Here is a 23,714-nt window from a genome sequence, read left to right on the forward strand (position 1 = left end):
TTTCCCTTTGGTAACCATAAGTTTGTTTTCTATATCTGTAAGCCTATTTCTGTTTTGCAAATAAGTTCATTTGTATCACTTTTTAGATTCCACATGTAAGTGGTAGCATATGGTATTTGTCTCTCTCTGACTTCACTTAGTATGATCATCTCTAGGTCCTTTCATGTTGCTGCAGTGGCATTATTTCATTCTTTTTTATAGCTGAGTAACAGTCCATTGTGTGTGTGTGCCACATCTCTTTTACCCTTTTATCTGAAACACAAAAATTTTGATGACATCCATTTATCTGATAGAGAAAGGAAACTGTTTATATCAGGTATCATAACAGTGATTTTTTTTTTTTGTTATTGGGGTTTATTTTAATTTGGATATTGAAAATTATTTACTTACATATTTAAATGCTCTCTCCTATCTTCGTTTCCTTCTCCCCTCCCCCATGTTAAAACATAAATAAAAGGGATAATATTAGTATAAATTGTTATTTCTATAAACCTTAATTATTATCTTTTCATCTATCACAATGGTCATTTCGTAACACTGACTTTTCTGGCTAGCAAAGATTTTCCTGTTCTTAAGCAATACTAATCATGCTTCTTCAATAGCTCTGTCCTGGGATTAGGATTAGAATAGGGTTTATAGTGTCAGAGTAACATTTACTGTGTTGAATAAGATACTTCATTAGAGAGTTATTTCTTGTCAGTATTGAATGTAATACAAACTGACCCCTAGTAACCTACAAGGCAAATCATAGGTCAGAAGTAGTTTGTATTGGGTTGTTTTCTCTATCTGGAAACCATAGTTTCACATCCTCACACAGAGGGAGGAAGGTAAACCAGATTTCTCAGTTATTTTCAAATCTTAATAGGTTATACATTGAAAGTGTTTCCAGAATGTAGAAAGACAAAATTACTTTCACCTGCTAACTATATGATGTGTTTGATAAGATCACAGTTTCCAGTAGTTTATGTGATTAGATTTCTAAATCAGTTTTAGAAGTAAATTTTCTTAGCTTAGGAGGGTCCTCTCTTCTCATTTTAGCTCTAGATATACATGTTTTGGACTTCCCCGGTGGCCCAGTGGGTAAAGAATCTCCCTGCAATGCAGGAGACACAGGTTTGATCCCTGGGTCGGGAGATACCCTGGAGGAGAAAATGACTCTAGTATTCTTGCCTGAAAAGTCCCATGGAGAGAGGAGCCTGGCAGGCTACAGTCTATAAGGGTCACAAAGAGTCAGACGTGACTGAGCAACTAAGCACACAAAGCACATACATGTTTTCCTTTACTTTCTAACATGTACATAGAAGTGGTTCCCCAAAGTGGTGGAAGATCAAATGCTCAAATCTCCTTGGTGAACAGGAATAACTGAGGATTTCAAATATGAGATGACCTTGAAACAGGGGAAAATGTTAGTATATTATACTAATTGTTCTAAGCATATGAATGAGATGGGGATGAAGAATGCCAATAATAAAATACTTTTTTTCAAACCCAACTTTTAAATTTCCCTTCTTTTTTAAACTTTATCTCAGTATGACTGATGTAATTATTCTAGAGATTAATTAATGATGAATAATTATATGAAAATACCATTTGCATCACTTAAAAGAAACCTAGGGGATTAATTGTTTGATCGGTCCTTGCTGTGTTATAGACTTCTCCTCGCTTAGGAAGCGAAACATCCTCTTTAGCCTGAGTTTTATGGCATCTCTATAGGACCATATCTGTCAGGACCAGGAAATTGTCAAGGAATTATTTGAAGCTAATGCAGGATTGAACTCTAAAGAATAAAATTGTTATTCGTAAGATTCTTGAATTTGAAAAGAATTGGAAAGGATTTGTGGCTTTTATAATACTTTTATTTGCAGGGAATAGAGTCAGCATGTATAAAATGCTTGTGGGGGCACTTTCCTGGAATCGGACGGTTACGACTCCACGCTTTAATGCAGGGGACACAGGTTTAATCCCTGGGAGGGAAACTAAGATCCCACATTTTTTTAAGTAAAAAATATTTTAAAAACAAAAACCATAGTCACTCACAGTTTTAAAAAGACAAGGATGGATAAACCACTAAGAATGTCCTTGATGACACAATAAAAAATTTTTTTGATTTTTTAAAAAAATATTTTTGGAGATTTTCAACTCACTACAACATAAATTGAAGAAATATAGGTAAAATTTTTTGAACAATCATGTCCTTTTTATTAATTACTAAAATAGGTCTGATTAAATATATTGCTCAAAACTCATGTACACCCGGGGCGGATTCATGTCAGTGTATGGCAAAACCAACCAATATAATATTGTAAAATAATTAGCCTCCAATAAAAAGAAAAAAAAAAAAGATTTAGCTATATACTTTTAGAAACATAAAGATTCTTAAACAAGTGAAGTCTAAAGTTAATGTACCAATTAAAAGTTTCATATGCCACATATGAAGATAGTACTATTGATAGTACTATTTAGTGAAAACAAAAACTTTTCACTTGAATAATGAAGTGATAAAAGGTAAGTTTTGACAGTCTAGCATTAAGGCTTGGGTTTTTCCTGGAGCAGCTAGGTTTTCTGAATATAAATTTAGATATTTATGCAACTTTAAAATTCTAAAATAGGAAAAAATAAAACTTTTATTGTTTTCAAAACGTAAATCACTATTAACATTTATTTTTAAGCCTGTTGTGTTGGAAGGAGGTAAAGAACTCTTGTGGATTTGTGGTTGCATGGCAGAAATTATCAGAGTAGGCTGTCTGTGGTCATCCTTGATGTCTTAAAATGAGATTGGCCATGAATTGGAGGGATATGGGAAGCAGGAAATGTTCACTTACAACAGCTGTCCTCAGTGCTTTGTGTGAAAATAAAAGAGTATCATGGAAACATCCAACAACTGAAGTCAATTAAAATATAAACTCTCACCATCAACTTCTTAATGTTTGGAGCTGCACGTTTTCCAAAGGAAAGGATCTTAAAAATCAGGTAAATGCAAAATGGGAATCTGGGGAATTTAAATTAATCCAGTCAGAAACTGGTGGCTCAGATGGTAGAGAATCCGCCTGCAACACAGGAGACCAGGGTTCAATCCTTGGGTCGGGAAGACCCCCTAAAGAAAATAATGGTTACCCATTCCAGTATTCATGCCTGAAGAATTCCATGGAGGAGTCTGGCAGGCTGCAGTTCATGGGGTCGCAGAGTCGGACACAACTGAGTGACTAACACTTTCGTTTTCAATCAGAAACTGTAATAAAGATTTTTACCCCCCCCAAAAAAAGGAAAAAATCGGAAATAGGCTTTTCCACAGTCAGAATGTTGGCTTTATGAATCAGTGGTGTTGGGACAGCAGAGTGGCTTCTTGCCCAGGCTGTAGCAAACATAAAGTATCATTCCAGGCTCCCTGCTCAGGTCAGCCAGAATGGCAGTTACACTACTAAAATCCGTTTGTGTAAGTGGCAACTAATATAAGAAGAGACGATTTAAACTGATTCCAGACTCCATAATAGAGAGTTGCCTCTGGAATGTCTTGTACCAAATGTCTGCTGGGTTTTTTTTCCTGCCCACTTGTGTATTAAATTCAAGAAGTATGTCAGTTAATTGTTCTGTCAGTGAGTCAGCTGTTCCAATCTGATGAAATCCCAGGAAAATATATGCTCCCTTTTCAACTTCCCTCTTCCTTCTCTGAAAACAAGGCCTTCCTTTTAGTGACATAGATTTTATGGGCTTACTTTTTAAAAGCATTTTCTCTTTACATAAAATTTTTTATTGTTGATTTGTTTTTCTTCTTTTGTCAACTCACTTCAGCTAATCTAATTATCTTTTTTTTTTTAAGCATCGACATATATACACTATCATGTGTAATATAGATAGCTAATGGGAAGCTGCTATATAACACAGGGAGCTTAGCTCCATGCCTTCTGACAACCTGGAGGGATGGGGTGGTGGGAGGAGGGGGTTTGAGGGAGGCTCAAGAGGGAGGAAACATGTATACTTATAGCTGATTCACACTGTTATACAGCAGAAACCAACACAATATTGTAAAGCAATTATCCCTCCAGTTAAAAAGAAAACTAATTATCTTATATTTGTATCTGTATTTGTTCATTACATATTATAGTACTAATTTAATTTGACAAAATTATCTCAAAAGAAATCGCCAGGACAATTTCACAGTAAAAGTGGCACTATGAAGTGGGAACATGTATGTCCCCAAAGATCTGTCACCGGTGTTCATGTAGAATGATGATGTGCAAGGTACTGTTGCTGCCAACCTCCTTCATCCTTAGCTTTCAGATAACCCAGGGAGACAAAGCCAAATTTGTTATTCATTGGTTGTTTAAATATAGCCAAAATGCAAATGTGTCTGTTAAACACAATCATTTAGTCATTAGACTAGCACTTATATATGCCAGGTACTCTTCACAGCACTTGAGAATTATTAATAAACAAAACAAAGATTCTCACCTTCATGGAACTTGCATTCTCACCAGGGAAAGTAAAATAAACATAAATAAGTAATTTATATAGTAAAATAGAAAGTGATATGTGCTCTAGAAGAAAGTAAAAGGTCAGCAGTACCTGAAGGAAGATAGTATGAACGTCATTGGAGCCAAGCATGTTAGCATAGTGATGTCTGCTCAACATTAAGCAGAGTGGTGAGGGAAGTGAGGACAGAGCCAGACAGATCTCTAAATCTGGGTAGGACTCGCCTGGAATTTAATTCTGTATGGAGCATTATTGCAGGGCTCTGAATTTAGGAGTGGAGTTATCAAAGATGAATCAGACATTGCCTTCTTACCCTCAGGAACTCACTATAATCTAGGAAGAGAAGACAGACATGTAAACAATAAGCTGAATAACACAAGTTCTAATTAGCCATATATGTATGTGATTCCTGAAAGGGAGAAGCAGTTAATTCTGACTAAGGCAGCTGTCAAGGAAGCAGAAAAAGGGTAGCCTGAGCAAGTTCTGACAATAAGTGAGATATTTGACAATGTATGACAGAGACTTTTTCTCCGAAAGTGGCTTGCAAATGGAAAAGATTAATGTGACTACTGAAGAATACAGCTCTGTACAGTTAGTGAAACAGAGACCACAGCGCACAGTCTCCTGGCTGATCTTCCCAATATTTGTCTCACATGCCTCTAAATGCAGGTGTGCGGGGATGACCCAGAGGGAGGATAAGGAGAGGAGGGAGGTGGGAGGGGGGTTCAGAAAGGGGAACTCATATACACCCGGGACTGATTCATGTCAATGTATGGCAAAACCAACCAATATAATATGGTAAAATAATTAGCCTCCAATAAAAATAAATAAATACTGTATTTGAAGGACAAGAATTTTGAAGATGATTTAGCAGAAAGAAACAAAATAAGACTAAGAATAATTTAGTAAGGAAAAACGACAGTAAAGAAAATATTTTGGATTATTTGATCAAATAGTGATGGATTCAGAGGCCAGCAAAAAAAAAACATATTAATTGCTAAAATAAGAAAAGCATTGAATGTTTTAACAGACTTCAGTCAGTTCACTTCAGTTGCTCAGTCGTGTCCGATTCTTTGCAACCCCATGGACTGCGGCACGCCAGGCCTCCCTGTCTGTCACCAATTCCCAAAGTTTATTCAAACTCATGTCCATTGAGTCGGTGATGCCATCCAACCAACTCATCCTGTCTCGTCCCCTTCTCCTCCTGCCTTCAATCTTACCCAGCATCAGAGTCTTTTCAGATAAGTTAGCTGTTGATATCAGGCGGCCGAAGTATTGGAGTTTCAGCTTCAACATCAGTCCTTCCAATGAATATTCAGAACTGATTTCCTTAATAGAATTGGGTAACCATAACTCAGTTGCAGTCTAGATTAAAACAATAGTTTCCCATTGGTTTCAAGATCTCAGCCCTGGATCAGGACTTCAGACCTATTGTGCTTAATACTGAATATCTCTACTTTTGCTTAGTTCAGTTTGCCTGTGAGTATTTGGACTTGTAAAGGAATGAACTGTTATTCAATTCAGTGATTACAGTACTTTTTCTTCTAATGTCTTCTGTCTGAATTGAGAAATGTGCTCAATATGTTTTACTACATTTTTTGTTTTGTGAAAAAAAAATAGAACAACTGATATTTATTTTCTAGGAATTACTGAGGTAAAGCTTAGTTTGATAAAACTTGTTAAGTTCACACTAAACATTTATATTTTACAAAAGCTGCCAATAACTCATCAGTGAATTTAAGAAAATGAACATGTAAAATGAAAGCTGTGCCAAAAGATTTTTTTAATACAAAGTAATTTAAATGGATTATGTAACTGTTACTTAGTTTAAATCTATATTCCATGTATAAATCTCCTGTAGTTTAATAAAAGATTCATAGATGGATATAATGTATAAAAAGAAGAGATTTTATGTTTTTAACAAAACTTACTTCATGTTGTGTGTTTCTGTTATCATTCTGCCTACTATCGATGAGATGTATATTCTCTTTTTATTAAAACATGTCAAATCATTTTAGTGTGTTAGCATCCCAGTTGGGTAGTGTCATTTTCCCTGGTATTTTAAAATAAGAGATTAGATAGTTATCTATTCTGGATAGTTTGATTTTCGGAATGCATAAATCAAGATTATTTTTTATTCTTCTGATATCCTCTTCCTCCCTCTGGTATCCTCTGTCTTCCCTTTCTTGATTCAAGTTCCTTGGACTAACTTTCAGAGACTTTTATTTCTTTTTAAAAACTATATGTGTAATTCAGGTAAATTCCTTTTGTCTGAGTTTCTAGTAGATCCAGGTAAATAAAACAGTTGCAGTAATTGAAGAGTGAAGGGGATAAATGTCTCTTGCACTTGATTTTGCATTCTTTTCTCTCTTCCTCTCCCTCTCTTTGATTTTCTCCATCTTTTCTTTTTTTCAGCTCATGGAACACTTTGTAGCTCTCTTTGTGCCACTTTTCATAATCCACTTTATTGTTGTTTGTGTCCTACCTTGTTTGGGGATGTGGACAATGCTTCACTGGAACTCAGCAGTCAAGAGGGATCTCAGTGTGCTTCCTCTCACCCACTGTCTATAAAACAGTCACAGAGGTAGACTGGCAACAAAGCCAGTGAGAACAAAACCCAGCACATAGAAGGCTCTCAGTGAATCGTTGTCGTGGAATTACTGCATCAACCCCCAGTGCACCCTACATAGTTGGCAACAGATTGAATTAACGGTTTTTTAAAACATATATTTTTTACAATTTTATTTGTTTAGGCTGTGCTGGGTCTTTGCTGCTACGTGGGCTTTGGTGAGCGGGGGCTTCTCTTGTTGCTCAGCACGAACCCTGGGGCACAGAGGCCTCAGCAGTTGCAGCTCCCGGGCTCTGGAGCACAGGCTCAGTGGTTGTGGTGCACGGGCTTAGTTGCTCCATGGCATGTGGGATCTTCTGGGACCAGGGAGTGAACCCCGCGTCCCCTGCTTTGGCAGGCAAATTCTTAACCACTAGACCACCAGGGAAGTCCTAAACAACCATTTTCTGACAGAAGTTTGGTGAGTTTTTTTTTTTTTCTTCTTCTTCTTTTTGTTAAAAACTTTTTTGTCTTCAGCACTTCCTTATTCTTGATTTCTTCACTTTTCTCTTCATTGGTAGTGGACCCAACAACTCTCAGTGTATATAGAAGTGGCAATACATTCCCACTCTCTTATACCATTTTCTCTCTTTTGTGGCTAGGTTAGGGGTTAAAAGATTTACAGATGCAGTGGGAAGCCATTATTACTTATCTTCAGAGAGCAACATGTTTTTTGGAATTCATGGACATTGGCAGTTCCCTAAATGCTAACATTTCCATAACATCTTATGGGGGGGGCGGGGGGGGGGAAACACTTGAATGAACTTTTTTGGCGAGCCCAGTATGTGCAGTTCTCTGTTCATTATCCCAGGTGTCCACTTTTCCATTATATACATACATATACACACATGTAAAAATTATTTTCAGTGTTTTCATATTTCATTCTTTACCATGAAGGGAAAATGTCAAAGATAGAGTTTCATGATTCTTTTACAACTTAATATAATTTGGAACAGATTTCTCCACTGATGGTGTTTACACAAATGGGTTTGTGACCCAAAAGAAGCAAACACTAATCATCTGTGCTGTCAGGTAATGTGTTTGCCAGCCTGTTGGAAGTATTCTCCGTAAACTCAGGCATTTGATAGTGAAGAAGGAGCTGCGGAAAACTCTTGGCATGTTTCTCCGGCCTGTGTTTCAGACATTGATGAGGACTTTGAGTTGAGCAAATTCATGGTAAAGCATTTGCTCTCATTCCAAAGTATCCAAAGATACTCTCCAGACTAACTGAAAGTTTTCTGAATTTCTGTCTTCTGACTAAGTTCATCTGTCTTATCAGCCACAAGCTCTGCCCACTTGGAGGACCTCGCTTACCTGGATGAACAGAGACATACACCTTTGAGAACTTCTCTTCGAATGCCAAGACAGAGCATGGCCGGTGCTCGCACGCAACAGGATTTAAGAGGTTAGAACCACAGAAGGGCATTGCATGGGGATATCCGGGGGAAAATGGAAATGGGTGGTAAGCAAAATGTTCCTTTAGTTCCAATTTTCACACTTATGTAAGCCTCCCTTAAGATGTGAGCATGTCACCAGTTCACTTCTGCTATATCTAGAGAGAAAGATGAACATAAATGTGTTGTACTCATCATAGAAAGGCAGTGGGATTACCAACAGTTGGAAGCATTGATTCCTTGAAATTCTGAAAGAAAACAAGTGGAAAGGGCTGGTGTTGATGGGGGAAAGTCTATCAAGGTTTTGGATTTTAAAGGTAATTATTAATCAATTTCGGCCCTCGCCCTGTTTCGGGTGAACTTGATGCTGATAATTATGTGTTTCATTAAAGAATGCATCTCATTTACAGTCTAGTGGCCATTTCTAGTTAAATAAAATACTTTTATTTTCTTAGAATTTTAGTGCCTCTGTTCTGGCAGCATGTAAACAATTTATCCTTTCCCACTCAGATACCTTCTTTACGCTCTTTGTGCTTCTGCAGTCAGGCATCTGATCTTTTTGAAGATTTTCATTTTGTCAAAACCACAGTCTAGTTGAGAAGCCTGTTATTAGTATCTCTGCTTGTGCCTCTTGTTTGCACAAATTAACCAATCTGTGATAGTCTTAACAAATGGTCTCGCTCTTTCTCGTATCTAGTAATCCATAGCTCTACTACATCAGGTGCAGCTTATTTTATCTTTAGACTGTCTTCATCTTTGCTCTGTTCTCCTCACCCCTGTCCCTTGCCCTGCTCTAATCTGTGTAGCACCATATGCATAGTTCACACAAGAAGGGACTCAAAAAACACACTCCTACTGTCCATTCTGGAAGTCATTATGCTGATGGTTTTTCATTGATGGCAAGGCAACTATGAGCATGGAGTAGTTGGTTGTGTTGCTACAGTTATCATACCTGTCATCAACAGTGGTGAGTTGATACCCTCGTTCATGGTTTTAGTTCCCAATCCTGTCCATCCTGCTTTTCATCATTTCTTCAGTTAGCCGCTTATCCCAGAAAGTGGAATTATGTCAAGTACTATTTTTGATGCTGGTAGATTATGTCCAAAGATCGCTTCTCGGCCTTTTGGCTAAGATCAAGTGTAGTATGTATAGAATAAATTTAGTCAAAGACCAAATAAATTATTTGTGCCAAGGCCAAAATGCGTGGCTATAATAAAGAAGATTGGCTACAACTGTTAATCTTATCTAGACCTTCAGATTTGATTGGAAATCTGCCACATTGGCATAACCTTGCATCACATTCTGAAAAACATACTGATATTGTTGATAATATTTTCTGCTTTGCTAGTCATTAAATAATGGATTTGACACTACATCAAAAACAAAATTAATGACGTGTATTTTTTGTATGGAGAAGGAAATGACAACCCATTCCAGTGTTCTTGCCTGGAGAATCCCAGGGACGGGGGAGCCTGGTGGGCTGCCATCTATGGGGTCGCACAGAGTCGGACACGACTGAAGTGACTTAGCAGTAGTAGCAGTTAGCATTTTTTGTATAATACAGCTGTGTATTTTTTGGTAGTGTACTTTAAAATTTTTTTTTAATTGGAGGATAATTGCTTTAAAATATTGTGTTAGTTCCTGCTGTAAAACAAAGTGTATCAGCTGTACATATACATATATACCCTCCCTCTAGAGCCTCCCTACTGCCTTCCCCACCCTACCCCATCCCACTCCTCTAAGTCATCAGGAGCACTGAGCTGAGTTCTCTGTGCTTTACAGCAGCTTCCCACTAGCTATCTGTTTTACAGATGGTTCAGCTGTGTGTTTTTGAGACCACTTCATGTTGGGCTCCACTGATACTTGATGGCATGTGTCTGCTTTTAGTATCTAAAGATTTAGTAAGATCTTTGACAAATACACTCTGGTGAGTTTGATGTTTATACATAGATATCAGCTATGTAAAGAATACAACAAAAATCTTTTCCATTTCACTGAGCTTCATTCTAAAGTGCATCCAAAGATTTTTTCCAAAGCATACCTAAATCTTTAGGAAGCTCTCCACCTGAATAATGCATTCCTCACAAAACTAATATCCTGGGAAAGAGCAAATCAGCCAAGATGGTGTGGTCAGTCTCCCTCGCCCCACACCCTCTCACTCTCGCCCCACATTTTGTAAATAATGATTATGTAGCAGCTAGGATCACTTACAGCATGGCACAAGCACATCACAAGGTACTCACTTGACCAAAGGCTACTTATGTTCCATAAGCAAATATAAGCTCCACCTGAAAAAGTCTTTGTGGCTGCATTATGGTGGTGAGGCTGCGTTAAAGCTGTGTCCGTTGGATCAACCACAAGAGGAGAGAATACAGCATTGTCTGCCGCTACAGCTGCTGGGCCACTCAGAGAGAATAAACGTGTTTGCAGTTCCTAGGACTCCTTGAGTTTTCTTCCAGCTTCGCTGCTCCCACCTTGCCTACCCTGGGCTCAGTGAACAGTGTGCACAGTGAGATACAGCGAGACAATTGGTGTAGTTGACAGGATCAGCGAGACATCCATTGATGAAGATGCTACGATATTAGTGTCTCAGTTCCTTAAAGTTGTCTTTTCTTTCACGTTTTAGCAGTCAAAGGTTGGAACATGCCATCCAGATGAGTGCATTAATCCATGAGATGAGTGTTTATTAAGAAGTATTTTGTCTTCTAAAATTAGTTTATGTTAATTTAGAACTTTGAGGCCCTAGACAATAGCCTTCCCTCAAAAACATGTTATCTTGATTACTGTTTACAAATGAACTCCGTAGCTTAGACACTGACAAGAAAGGAAAGCACACGGGGACAGACTTCCTTGTGTTTCTGTAGACCTGTTTGGCAAGCCTTTATAATTTGTGATTGTTATATCTAAAACATTACATTTTATTATAGAAACAAAATCATATTGTTTTCCTGGCATAATTTTAAAAAAACATGTCCCGTCACATTTTCTGATTTTATTTAAAGGAACATACAAATTGAAGTTGTCTTTCAGTTTTGTATCTTTCCCTAACTCTGGTTATGATTGAAGTAAAGCAGCTTTACCCCCAAAAAGTAATAAAGTGATTGAAAACCTTTTTCAGTGCACATTAAGATATATCTTTCTACATTAGAGATACATCTTTCTATATTTTAAAGTATAACTCAAACAAATCTGTTAGATAGTTTTTAAACCACAATTCTGATTTTAAATGAACCTGAATCTTCACAGAAGGTAGTTAATGGTCATGTACAGTGTAGTATATCCAGTAGGCATTAAATTTATGGACAGATTTCAAGTATGGAGATTATCTGAAATAAGATCCCTTGAATATATGAAGAGGTGGCAAGCATCGGACACTTCATACAGGCAGTCCCTTACTAGTTTGTTTAGAGCAGTGATTCGCAAACTTTTTGGTCCCAGGAACTCTTTACACACTTAAATTATTGAGGGCCCTACAAAGTTTGTGTTATGTGAGTTATATCAATTGATATTTACCACATTAGAAATTAAAACTGAGAAATTGTTAAAATACCTGCTTTTTTTTTTTAAATAATAGACCCATTGTGTGTTAACATCGTGTAAGCTCTGAAAAATTCCACCCTACCCTTGTGAGAGAATGAGAGTGGAAAAAGGCAAATAACCTCTTAGTTTTATGAAAATAGTTTTGCCTTTGTGGACCCCTAAAAGTGTCTTGAGAAGCCCCAGGGGTTCCAAGATCACACTTTAAGAAAAACGAATTTAGAGGATACCATTGTAATTGACAATTAGTTTTATGCCTTTAAGGATCACACAGCCTGTTTGCAGAAATGTGGAAAAATGTAGTCTGAGTGTTGGTTAAAAGTTATTCATGGATGTGGTTAATACTATAGGCATAGTTCATTTAGCAGTTACCTTAATAATAGCTGCAGTTGTCTGACCATAATAGTCTTTTGACTGCTTGAAGCAAAAGTTGCTGGGATAATCCACGAGCTACAATTTGGATCTTCAAGTTGGGCATTAGTGTTAACATTTGCTTCATTAGTTAAAAAAAAAAAAAAAAAAACCTTTTTTTTTTTCTTCACTTCTCAAGACAGCTGTTTTGAACAACTGTTCTAGTGAAATTTATGTTTCCAGAGGCCCAGCCCAACAATGAGAAGGAGGTCACATGAGTGCACTGGTCAGAGTTAGTTCAGCAAGTTAGTAGTTTCCTAGCTGGCAACTCTAATGATAGAAGAGTTACAGTAGATCGTGTCCCATTGCAGAGGATACAGCTGACTAACCTACTGCAGGTGCCTTTCGGGTCCCAAAGCCTGAATGTCCTTGACAGATGCTAATTTGAAACCTTCAAGTGTTTAACTCAAGTCTTAAAAATTGTTTTTTGAGGGTCTACTTTTAATTTAATCACACTGTGTAAATGTGGAGTTTCATGCTAGACCTGAAACTTCTCACTCTTTCTGACCATCCTAATGGAATCTCTTTTTACCCAGAAAAAGACAAACTAAGTTTGCTGTCCAGTAAAAGGAAAGAAGAGGGTGTTGGTTTTTATGGATAAATGTTGTAACTCTTATGACGGAATATATAAATGGAACCAGGGGTGTTAAAATATGCAGAGCATACCATAGCATAATGACTTTGAATAGTGGTAGCTACTTGGGGTAAATTAATAACAGATTATTAATGATAAGATGCTGGAACCTGCCTGATATGAAATCATAATCACGCTGTTGTGCTTAAAGAGATTATACGTTCCTTATTAAAATTTCATTTCTCGATATGTGTTAGTTTCCTTAGGATTTTTACTAAATCCCATTACATAAATGGCCATTCACAGGCATTGGATTTAGGTAATAACCGCTTTAATAGATACTAGGTTGGGGGGCGTATTTGCAAGTGCTAGTCTTGACTCACTGGCAGAACTGATGTGAAATTGACCATGCCACAGTTAACTTGGCTTTTTCAAAGCAAAGAATTGAATTTTTATCAAATAAATCAGTGCGTCATGCCATTTGTGAGTCCCATCCTTTTCCAAAACAATGAATCCTTTCTAAAGATGACTAAGATGTATGTCATGAAGCTAATCAGCTTGCATTAAACCACTGAGTCACACATCCCTGAGGTTGCTTAGTCATCTTCATCATTGCCTGGCTTGCTCTCACATTTACAAGGGGATATTTCCATCAGTCTTTTCTGTCTCATTGTTCATTGTTTTATTTTTACGAGATTAAATTTCTTTCTTTTTAGGTAAATTGAAAATCCGGAAATAAAGTTTCATGCACATAACTGCCTATATATAAATATTCGAGTAGGTTGTAGGTTTTGGTTTATGAGGTGATGCTCTCACCCCTAGCCAGCTCTTTTGTATAGTACCCTAAAATTTGAAAATGCAGTGCTCAAACTGGATGTCTTTGAATGTCTGCTAGAAAAGGATTTATACTGTTTGGAGCAGTCAAACTGTAATTTTTTAAAACGGATCACTGCTTGTTAAAGTAGCTACAGACAGGCCCACAGGTCTGGTTTTTATGTAAACCAGCTTTAGTTGGTAAGTTTTATTTTAAAATTTGAAAGCATGAACAGTGACTAATATATACCAAAGTTCCCCCAGAAAGACCTGAAAAGAAAGAATTAACCTTTGAGAGAGAGAAGAGTCTATAAACCATTTAATCTTCTAACAGGCATGGATCAACCTCTTGCATTAAATAACACACCACTTAAAGAAAGGCTGTGGAGTAACATAAAAGAAATTCTAATCATGATAATTAGTTCTGCAGGAATAAATCACTGAAAATATTTTTAAATGCCTTAAGTGCAATAAAGAAAAATAACTATTAAGGCGTTTTTATGTTTTGATCTAAATTAGATTTAAAGAATAGCTTCCCGCTTAATCTATTTATTTTCTCCAAAAGTGACTAAATCTTATTAAAGTTACCATAATGCAGGAAATTTATTTAGGTAACACTTTGTAAAACATTTTGATTCAGTAAAATGATCTTAAGCGTTCCAACCTTGCAGTATGTAATAAAATATTTTTTATGGAATAACTTCCCCAGATACTAATAAAATATAGCACTGGAGAATTTCCTTTGTAGGGTCATAGCTATTTCATCACTGAGTGTTCAGTCTAAAAATGTTTAATCTTAAATTTCAAGTAATTAGCCAGTTCTGATTTTCCAGTAAAAATCTCACTTTCAAGACCAACAATCTAATAACAAAAAACAATGTTGATATAGTTATATACTTTTTATCAGATGTTTCACATTTTAAAATCTTTACTGTTTTTATATTTTTCCTACATTTTGAGGTATTAAATGTGAGGAAACATGTAAAAAGTGGCAGCATTAGGGAGAATTGGATTTTCCCTATTTCTTTAACTGTTTTTCAAAGATCATTGTTCCCTTCCTGAAAATTCCACTCAGTAATGACTCCAAAGTTTTTCTCAACAAATGTTCTTCTATAAGACCAGTGTCTGAAAGCTGAAATTTAATATTCAGGTTATTTAAAGACTCAAAGTATTATTTCCCAGAGGAAAATAAGCCTTTTACCTTTTTTGTCATCACATTAATAGAATACAATAGACTTCCCAAAACACTACGACAAATGCTGAGAATAGGAAACTTTTAAATAGATAACAAATGATAGCTTACATTTATTGGGGTTCTTACTCTTTACAGACAGAGTGCTAAGAGTTTTAAACATGTTATTTAATCCTCATAACTCTTCGATGCAAATGGTGGTAGTAAAGAAACTGGGACTTAGGGAGGTTTATAACTTGCTTAGAGTTACAATGTCTAGTCATTGGCAGTGCGAGGATTCATTTCATATCTGGTAGACTCTGGAGCCTGTGCTCTTAACCACTATGCTGTCTTATGTCAGAGACAATATAATATAAAAATCTTTCAGTTCAGTTCAGTCTCTCAGTCATGTCCGACTCTCTGCGACCCTATGAATCACAGCACGCCAGGCCTCCCTGTCAATCACCAACTCCCGGAGTTCACTCAAACTCATGTCCATCGAGTCGGTGATGCCATCCAGCCATCTCATTCTCTGTTATCCCCTTCTCCTCCCACCCCCGATCCTTCCCAGCATCAGAGTCTTTTCCAGTGAGTCAACTCTTCGCATGAGGTGGCCAAACTATTGGAGTTTCAGCTTTAGCATCAGACCATACTAATAGCAATACAATAGCTTATTTTACTTAGTTCAGTACACTGGGGTGTTAGGAATGGGAAACAGTTGCATATAGACACTAATTGCCAGATGGTGGTTGCCAAGGCCTGCAGGGAATGGAAGATGGGGAGTTGCTGTTCAGTGGGCATGAGAAGTTTGAGTCATGCAAGATAAAAAGGTTCTAGGAATCTGCTGTACAAAACTGTGCTTATTGTTAATCATTTCATATGATTATTGGCCATCAAATATCTTTTTTAGTGAAATGTCTGTTCAGATATCTAGTCTACTTTTGTATTGGGTGGTTTCTTTTCTTATTAGTGAGTTTTGAGAGTTTTTTACATAATTTGAATACCAGTCCTTTATCAGATGTGTACTTCCCTTGTGGCTCAATGAGTAAAGAATCTGCCTGCAATGCCGGAGACCTGGGTTCGATCCCTGGGTCAAGAAGATCCCCTGGAGAAGGAAATGCCTGGAGAAGGCAACCCACTCCATATTCTTGCCTGGAGAATCCCATGGACAGAGGTGCCTGGCAGGCTACAGTCCATGGGGTCACAAGAGTCGGACACGACTTAGCAACTAAACCAACCACCACCACTTTGCAAACATGTTTTTCCAGTTTATGGCTTGTTTTTTCATTTTCTTAACAGTATCTTTTGAAACAGAGTTTTTAGAAGTTCAGTTTATGAATTTTTGTCTTTGATGGATTGTTCTGGCATTGTGTCTAAGATTTCTTTGGCAAACCAAAAGTCACAAATACTTTCCCCTATGTTTTCTTCTAGACATTTTACAGTTTTAAGTTTTATGTTTAGGTGATTGATTTTGAGTTAATTTTATATGTGGTGCATTGTATGTATCAGAGTTTTTGGTTTTTCTTTTTGGCATTTAGATTTATAATTGTTCTAACATCCTTCATTGCAGAGACTGTTCTACTGAATTCCTTTTACACCTTTGTACTGTCAAAAATCAGTCATCCATATATGTTTGGATCTGTTTCTAGACTACTTCTGTTCCGTTAATCTTTGTCTATTTTTTTTAATTTTAATTTTTATTGGAGGCTAATTATTTTACAATATTATATTGGTTGGTTTTGCCATACACTGAAATGAATCCGCCCCGGGTGTACATGAGTTCCCCCTCCCGAACCCCCCATCTTTGTCTATTTTGATGCTAATACCACAGCTTCTTGATTACTCTAACTTTATAATAAAGCTTAAATTGGGATTGTTAACCCTTCACTGTTACTATTTATTTTCAGAGCTTCTCTAGGTTCTTTGTATTTCCATATGAAACTTGTAAATTTCTACTCAAAAAGTCTGCAGGAATTTTGACAGGGACTGCATTGGATCTGTAGATCAATTTGGGGAAAACTGACTTTTTATCAATGTTGAATGTTCCAATCCATGAACATAATATGTCTGTCTATTCATTTACGTCTTCCTTAAATCTCTCAGAAATGTTTTGTCGTTGTACAGATGTTGAAAATATTTTATTTATCTTTCAGTATTTTTTATTTCTCATGCTATTAAAAATAATATTACTTTTGTTCTGATTTCTAATTGTCCATTGCTAATCGACAATTATATAGAAGTACTATTGATTTTTTATTTTTGTATATTGTTCCTGTATCCTGAAACCTTGCTAAACTCACTTGTTATTTCTTATGACTTTTTTATAGACTCTGTAGGCTTTTCTACATAGATAATCATATTGTTTGCAAATAAAGATAATTTTATTTCTTCCTTTTTCTTTTTCTTGCCTTATTACTCTGACTAGAACTAGTACAGTGTTGAATAGAAGCGAAGAGAGCGGAAATCCTTGCCTTACTCTGGTCTTTGGGAGACAGCACTCAGTTTTTCACTCTAGGTTTTCAGTAGATGCACTTCATTGGACTGAAGTTGCTCCCCTACTTTTGTTAGTTTGCTTAGAGTTGTTTGATTATTTTTTTAAATCAAGAATTTTGTGTTGGATTTTGTCAAATGGTTTTTCTCTATGTATGGAAATAATCTTACAAGATATTCTTTTTTACTTTGTTAATGTAATAAATTACATTGATTTTTCAAATGTTAAGCCAACTTTGAATTCCAAGTATAAAATCCACTTGATCATGATATTTTTTTTTATATTGGCCTCAATTTACTATAATTTTGTATATGTTTTTTGCATCTGTGTTCATGAGATATATTGGTTTGTAGTTTTCTTGCAATATCTTTGTTTGGCTTTAATATCATAGTAATGAGAAAATATTCTCTCCTGTTTAGGTTTATAAAGAGTTTGTGTAAAATAGATATTATTTCTTCCTTAAATTATTGGTAGAATTTGTTCATGAAGCCATTAGGGTCTGGAGTTTTCATTATGGGGAGATTTTAGCTGTCAATTCAATTACTTTATTAGATGTACATTATTCAAGCTATATGTTTCTTTTTTATTGAGTTTCATTAGTTTGTGTCTTTCAAGAAATGTGTCTCTTATATAACCTGTTGAAATTTATTGGTGTAAAGTTGTTCATAGTATCCCCTTACCCTTTTAATCTTTAGTCATGTTGCCCATCATTTTTTATTCTATTCTTGGACGGATTGGGGGCAGGAGGAGAAGGGGATGACAGAGAATGAGATGGCTGGATGGCATCACCAACTCGATGGACATGAGTTTGAGTGAACTCTGGGAGTTGGTGATGGACAGGGAGGCCTGGCGTGCTGTGATTCATGGGGTCACAAAGAGTCGGACACGACTGAGCGACTGAACTGAACTGGTATTGTATGTCATCTCTCTTTCCTTATTAGTCTGCATAGAGGCCCATCAGTTTTATTGCTTATTGTAATCTTTTACTTTCATTAATTTTTTGTGATGTTTTTCTGCTTGTTATTTTGTTTATTTCCACTCTAATTTTTATTGTTTCCTTCTGCTTACTTTGGGATTTTTTTTCTTTATTTTCTAATTTGCTGAGGTAAAAGATGAGGTCATTGACATAGACCTTTCTTCTATCCTAACATAGGCATTTTAATGCTATAAATTTCTTTATTTAGTAATGCATTAGCTGTATTTCACAGATTTTGTATTTTCACTTTTAAAATACCGTTTGCTTTTTGACTTTGTCTTCAACTCATTGATATTTCTCAGGAATTTCCAGATATATTTCTGCTGTTGATTCCTAATTTAGTTGTATTATGGTCAAGACCATACTTTGAACAGCATGAATTCTTTTAAATTTATTCACAATTTTTATGAGCCAAAATATGATCTCTCTTGATTAATTTTTCAAGGCATTTATAATACTTGTGTTTGGGGTGCCCTCCCCCCAGATTCACTAATTGACTAGAAGGACTTACAGTCCACAGCATATAGTCATTCCCATCGTTATGCTTTATTACAGTAAGATGATACAAAGCAAAATCAGCAAAGGGAAAAGATGCATGGGGAAAATTCCAGAGGAAACCAGACAGAAGCTTCAAAGTATTCTCTCCCAGTAAAGTCACACAGGATGCATTTGATTTCTCCAACAATGAGTTGTGACATGTGTGAACATGAGAGCTCATTATAGATTCAGTGCCCAAATTTTTTATTAGGTTCTGATCATATAGACCTCCTTGTCTAACACATACCAAAATTCCAGACTCCCAGAAGAAAAGCAGACATTCAGCATAAACAGTATTGTTTGTACAAACAAATTAGGCACAGTGAGCCATTCTTTTTAGTTCTGGGAATCCTCTTGAAATCCACATTCCCAAACTTCAGGTAAGGACCAGCCTTGCAAGCAGGCTTTCTCAGGGAAAGTTCCTGTTATGGTAACTGTTTTGTTTGCCATAGTATAATTTTGTTTCTGTCCTCTCAGCCTTTATGTTATTGTTGTGAGACAGTTTACTTATATAAATGTTATAATCCCCCCTCCCCATATAAAGGTTGTTATCTTTTAAAGAGTTTTTTAAAAATCTTGTATGTTAATCCACACAGTTCCCTTTTCTGGTGCTCTTCATTTATTTCTTTGTATTTTTCTATCTGGTGTCATATTTATTCTGCCTGAAGGACTTCTTTTAACATTTCTTATATTACGGATCTGCTGGTGACTAATTATTAATTTTTTTGCTTTTATATGTATGAAAAGTCTTTATTTCACTGCTATTTTTGAAAGAGATTTTCAATGGGTATAGAACTCTAGATTGACATTTTTTTTTAATTTCCATAAATTAAAGCTTTAGGTCTACTACCTTTTCATTTGCATTGTTTTTGATAAGAAATCTGCTATCGTCCTTATGTTTCTTCCTCCGTACTTAATGTGTCTTTTTATTCTCTGACTGCCTTCAAGATTTTTTCTTTATCACTAGTTGTGAGCAGTTTGACTATGATTTGCCTTGGTGTCATTTTCTTCCCGTGTTTCTTCACTTGAATCTCATTGAGTTTCCTTGATCAGGAAATTTATAGTTTTTGTCATTTTGAAAATTCTATAACCATTTTTCTTTAAACATATTTTTTGTCCCCCACCTTCCAAGATTCTAATTACACTTATTATTTGACCACTTGGAGTTGTCTCACTGTTCACTGATGCTTTTTTAATTCTTTTAATAATTTGAAAAATTGTATCTATTTTCTCTATTTTATTTATTTGTGTTTGGTTGCACTGGGTCTTTGTTGCTGCATGCAGGCTTTCTCCAGCTTTGGCGAGCGGGGTTGCTGTTCATTGTGGTGCACAGGCTTCTCCTCGCAGTGGCCTCTCATTGTTGAAAACAGGATCTAGGTGTTTAGGCCTCAGGAGTTGTGGCACTCAGGCTCAGTAGCTGTGGCTCACAGGCTCTAGAATGCAGGCTCATTAGTTGTGATGCAAAGGCCTAATTGCTCCATAGCATGTAGAATCCTCCTGGACCAGGGATTAAACCCGTGTCTCCTACATTGGCAGGCAGATTCTTAATCACCAGACCACCAAAAAAGTCCCTCTCTGTATATTTAATTTTGCATAGCTTTTATTACTATGTCTTTAAGGTTACTCATCTTTTGTAATGTCAGATTTGTCACAAATCCCATGTAGGTGTTTTATTAATTTCTGATTTTTTTCTCTAGAAGTTCAGTTTGGGTCTTTTGTATCTTCCATGTCCCTTTTGAACATGCTGAATATAGTTATAATCATGGTTTTTAATACTTTTCTCGGCTGATTCTAACATCTGTGTCAGTTCTGGGTCAGTTTCAATTGATCGGCTTTTCTCCTAATTATGGTTCATATTTTCCTGCTTCTGTGCATGCCTATTAATCTTCACTTGGATGCCAAGCATTATGAATTTTACCTTATTGGGTGTTGCATATTTTTGTATTCCTGTAAATATTCTTCAACATTTTTCTGGAATGTGCCTTAGTTATTTGGAAATAGCATGATCAGTTTGGGGTCTTGTCCTTAAGATTGGAGTAGAATCAGAACAATATTTGCAGGTGTCATTATTCTGTACTACTGGGTCAAGATCTTCCTGGATATATCCTGTGTCCTGTACATTGTGAGGTTTTCCGTTATGGCTGGAAGAAACAGGCACTATTCCTGGCCCTATGTAAGCAGCAGGTACTCTCTTTAATCCTCACACTTGTGTCAGTCACTGCTCTGCTGATGATGCAAGGGTTACTGCACAGGTCTCCAGAATTATTTCTTTATAGCTGTTTGTCCTTTGAACTGTCACTGCCTTAGTCTCCCTGGATTCTCAGCTCCATCTACTCAGCTAAGGGAGCCTGTCAGAATCTGACTGGATTCTCCCTCCCTACATCATGGTCTGAAAATTCTGTAAGTGTTGTGAGTGGGCATAGAGTTTACCTCATTTGTTTTCCATCTCTCAGGGATTATTATTACCCATTGCCTTTGTCTAGTGTCTTGAAAACCATTGTTTCATATATTCTGTCTAGAGCTTTGTTTGTTTATCTTGGTTTTAGGTGGGAGGGCATATCTAGTCCACGTTTCTTCATGTTGGCCAGAATAGAAAACCAAAGCATCATTCCATCTTTCATCAGAAAATAACTGTCTTGATGGTTAGAATTGGATTTTCTGTAAGCTAAAATATATATTTTACCTGTAATAATAATGAGGAATTTTAAATATAGTTGTTATTTACCCAAAATAAATCCCACGTGTCACATTAGCAAGACATTAGTTATTAAATGGATGTGTGTGGCATCAGCGTTCTCAGTAACTTTTCAAAAAGAAAGGGAAAATAGTCTTTAAAAAATATATGTTCTATCCTCTTTGGACACTAGCTTTAAAGCACATTTTCTCCCTTCTCCCAGCTTCCTGTTGGGAATATGATTGTTTGATTATCAGTGTCTTGGCCAGCATCCAGGCCTTGCCTGTGATATGCACAGAGCTTGGAAAATAACAGTTTTTCTTCCCCAAATGTCTTGTTACTTAATGGCCTTCTAGTTTATGACAGTAAACTTTAAATAAGAATTTATCCCTGAAAGGTGGGAAACGGATGATTCATTTATTTTTGTTGTCACAGTACAGTTCAAGTTATTTTCAAAGACCTGGGTTTACATCCTATAACTGTCTTCCTGTAGCCTTCCTGTCCTACCAAAGACAAGTCTGTGAACATTCCCCTGCAGTTGAGAATGGAAAATTCATATTCACTGTTTTCGTTCATGAATTCATTTATTAAACATTATTGAATGTACATTCCCTATGACAAGAGCTGCCCTAGTTAGTAAGGACTTACCAGGTTGGGTGATTGTGGTAGGGTTAAGTTGATGAGATACAAGGGTAGAAGTGTAGGTGCTGACATGATTTTATGAGATACATGCAATTGATGGCTAAATACAGGAAGAATATGTGGGATATAAGGTTATTCATTTAAAAAGCTTGTTGAAGTACATGGTGAAAAACAAAAGATGTTGAGAATCTGAACCATATGACTGTCACTCAGTTGAGGATTAATCAGGTTCTGAACTAAGAAATTAATGTGCATTTTCTTATTTAGCCTTATGAAATAGATATTCTTATTATCCTCATTTTATAGATAATTAAACTGAGGCTTAGAATGATCTGGAAGCTCCTCCAGAGGTTATATCACTGTAAATAGCAGCAGTGGAATGGGAAAAGAAAACAGGAAATATGTCTGAAAGAAATTCCTCAAGAATCATTGATAGGTCCTGTGACAAATCAGATATAAAGATCCAGAAAGAAGTCCTGATGAGTCCCAGGTTTCTATCTTGGGAGACCAGACAGATGGGAATATTTAATTAACTGAGACATTGAATGGAAAATAAAGAATAGGTTAAGATGAATGAGATAAAACTTCAGTTCTAAGCATTTTAAGTTTGAGATGTCTACTGGAAATCTACAGAGATAACTCTTATAAGTTGCTGAAAATGCTATATGGGAGTGTAGAACCGGGATCTAGAAGAGAAATATAAGCCATCACCACTTAGATAGTTGTAAAAGCCACTAGTCTATTCCTTTGTGATTACCCAGGAAGATCATGAAGAAGAAAAAAACAATAAAATATAGAACCTAAGATTGGCAGTATTTCAGAGAGGCAGAAGAGAAGAATCATTGAAGTAGAGGAAGAGAGGTCCCCAAAAGAACTAGAAGAAAGTGTTACTATGTCAAACCCAAGAAGGAAATATATTTCAAAAAGTGGGGATTTGTTAAAAGTATTAAGTACTGACCTGTGGTTAAGCATAAAAACTAATTCACTGGACTTAAAAGTTAGAACGTCTTTAGTGTCATTAACCAAAACAATTCAACAGAGTAATGTGGGAGGAAGCTAGACTAGAATGAGTTATTGTTATGGAACTGAAGACAGCAAGTGTGGCTCTTTGAGTAGTACGTATATACCATGGACTAGTACTCAGTCGTAGAAAGGAATAAAATTGACTCAGTTTATGTGGATGAACCTAGAGCCTGTTATACAGAGTGAATAAGTCAGAAAGAGAAAAATAGATATAATGTGTTAATGCATATATATGAAATCTAGAAAAATGGTATTGATGAACCTGTTTGCAGGGCAGGAGCAGAGGCATTGACGTAGAGAGCGGATTTGTGGACACAGGGCTGGGAAGGAGAGGGAGGGATGATTTGAGAGAGTAGGGTTGACATACCATGTGTGAAATAGCTAGCTAGTGGG

At 36.3% G+C, this 23,714-nt stretch overlaps 1 protein-coding gene and 1 pseudogene across 7 annotated transcripts in view; both read left to right on the plus strand.

The window, feature by feature from the left end:
* TANC2 (tetratricopeptide repeat, ankyrin repeat and coiled-coil containing 2) overlaps positions 1-23,714 on the plus strand; it is a 369,078-nt gene that overhangs the window by 243,101 nt on the left and 102,263 nt on the right. For all 7 annotated transcript variants that reach the window (XM_088829199.1, XM_055408159.2, XM_088829197.1 and 4 more), the window contains one exon: positions 8,358-8,483. In XM_088829199.1, the coding sequence (XP_088685325.1) occupies positions 8,358-8,483 (126 nt within the window). The remainder of the gene's footprint in view (positions 1-8,357; positions 8,484-23,714) is intronic.
* Positions 9,580-9,728, plus strand: LOC129544880 (U2 spliceosomal RNA; annotated as a pseudogene).

The sequence above is a fragment of the Moschus berezovskii genome, chromosome 20, assembly GCF_049115385.1.
Source record: "Moschus berezovskii isolate FMDL1 chromosome 20, NW_MosBer_1.0, whole genome shotgun sequence".
Taxonomy (NCBI): domain Eukaryota; kingdom Metazoa; phylum Chordata; class Mammalia; order Artiodactyla; family Moschidae; genus Moschus; species Moschus berezovskii.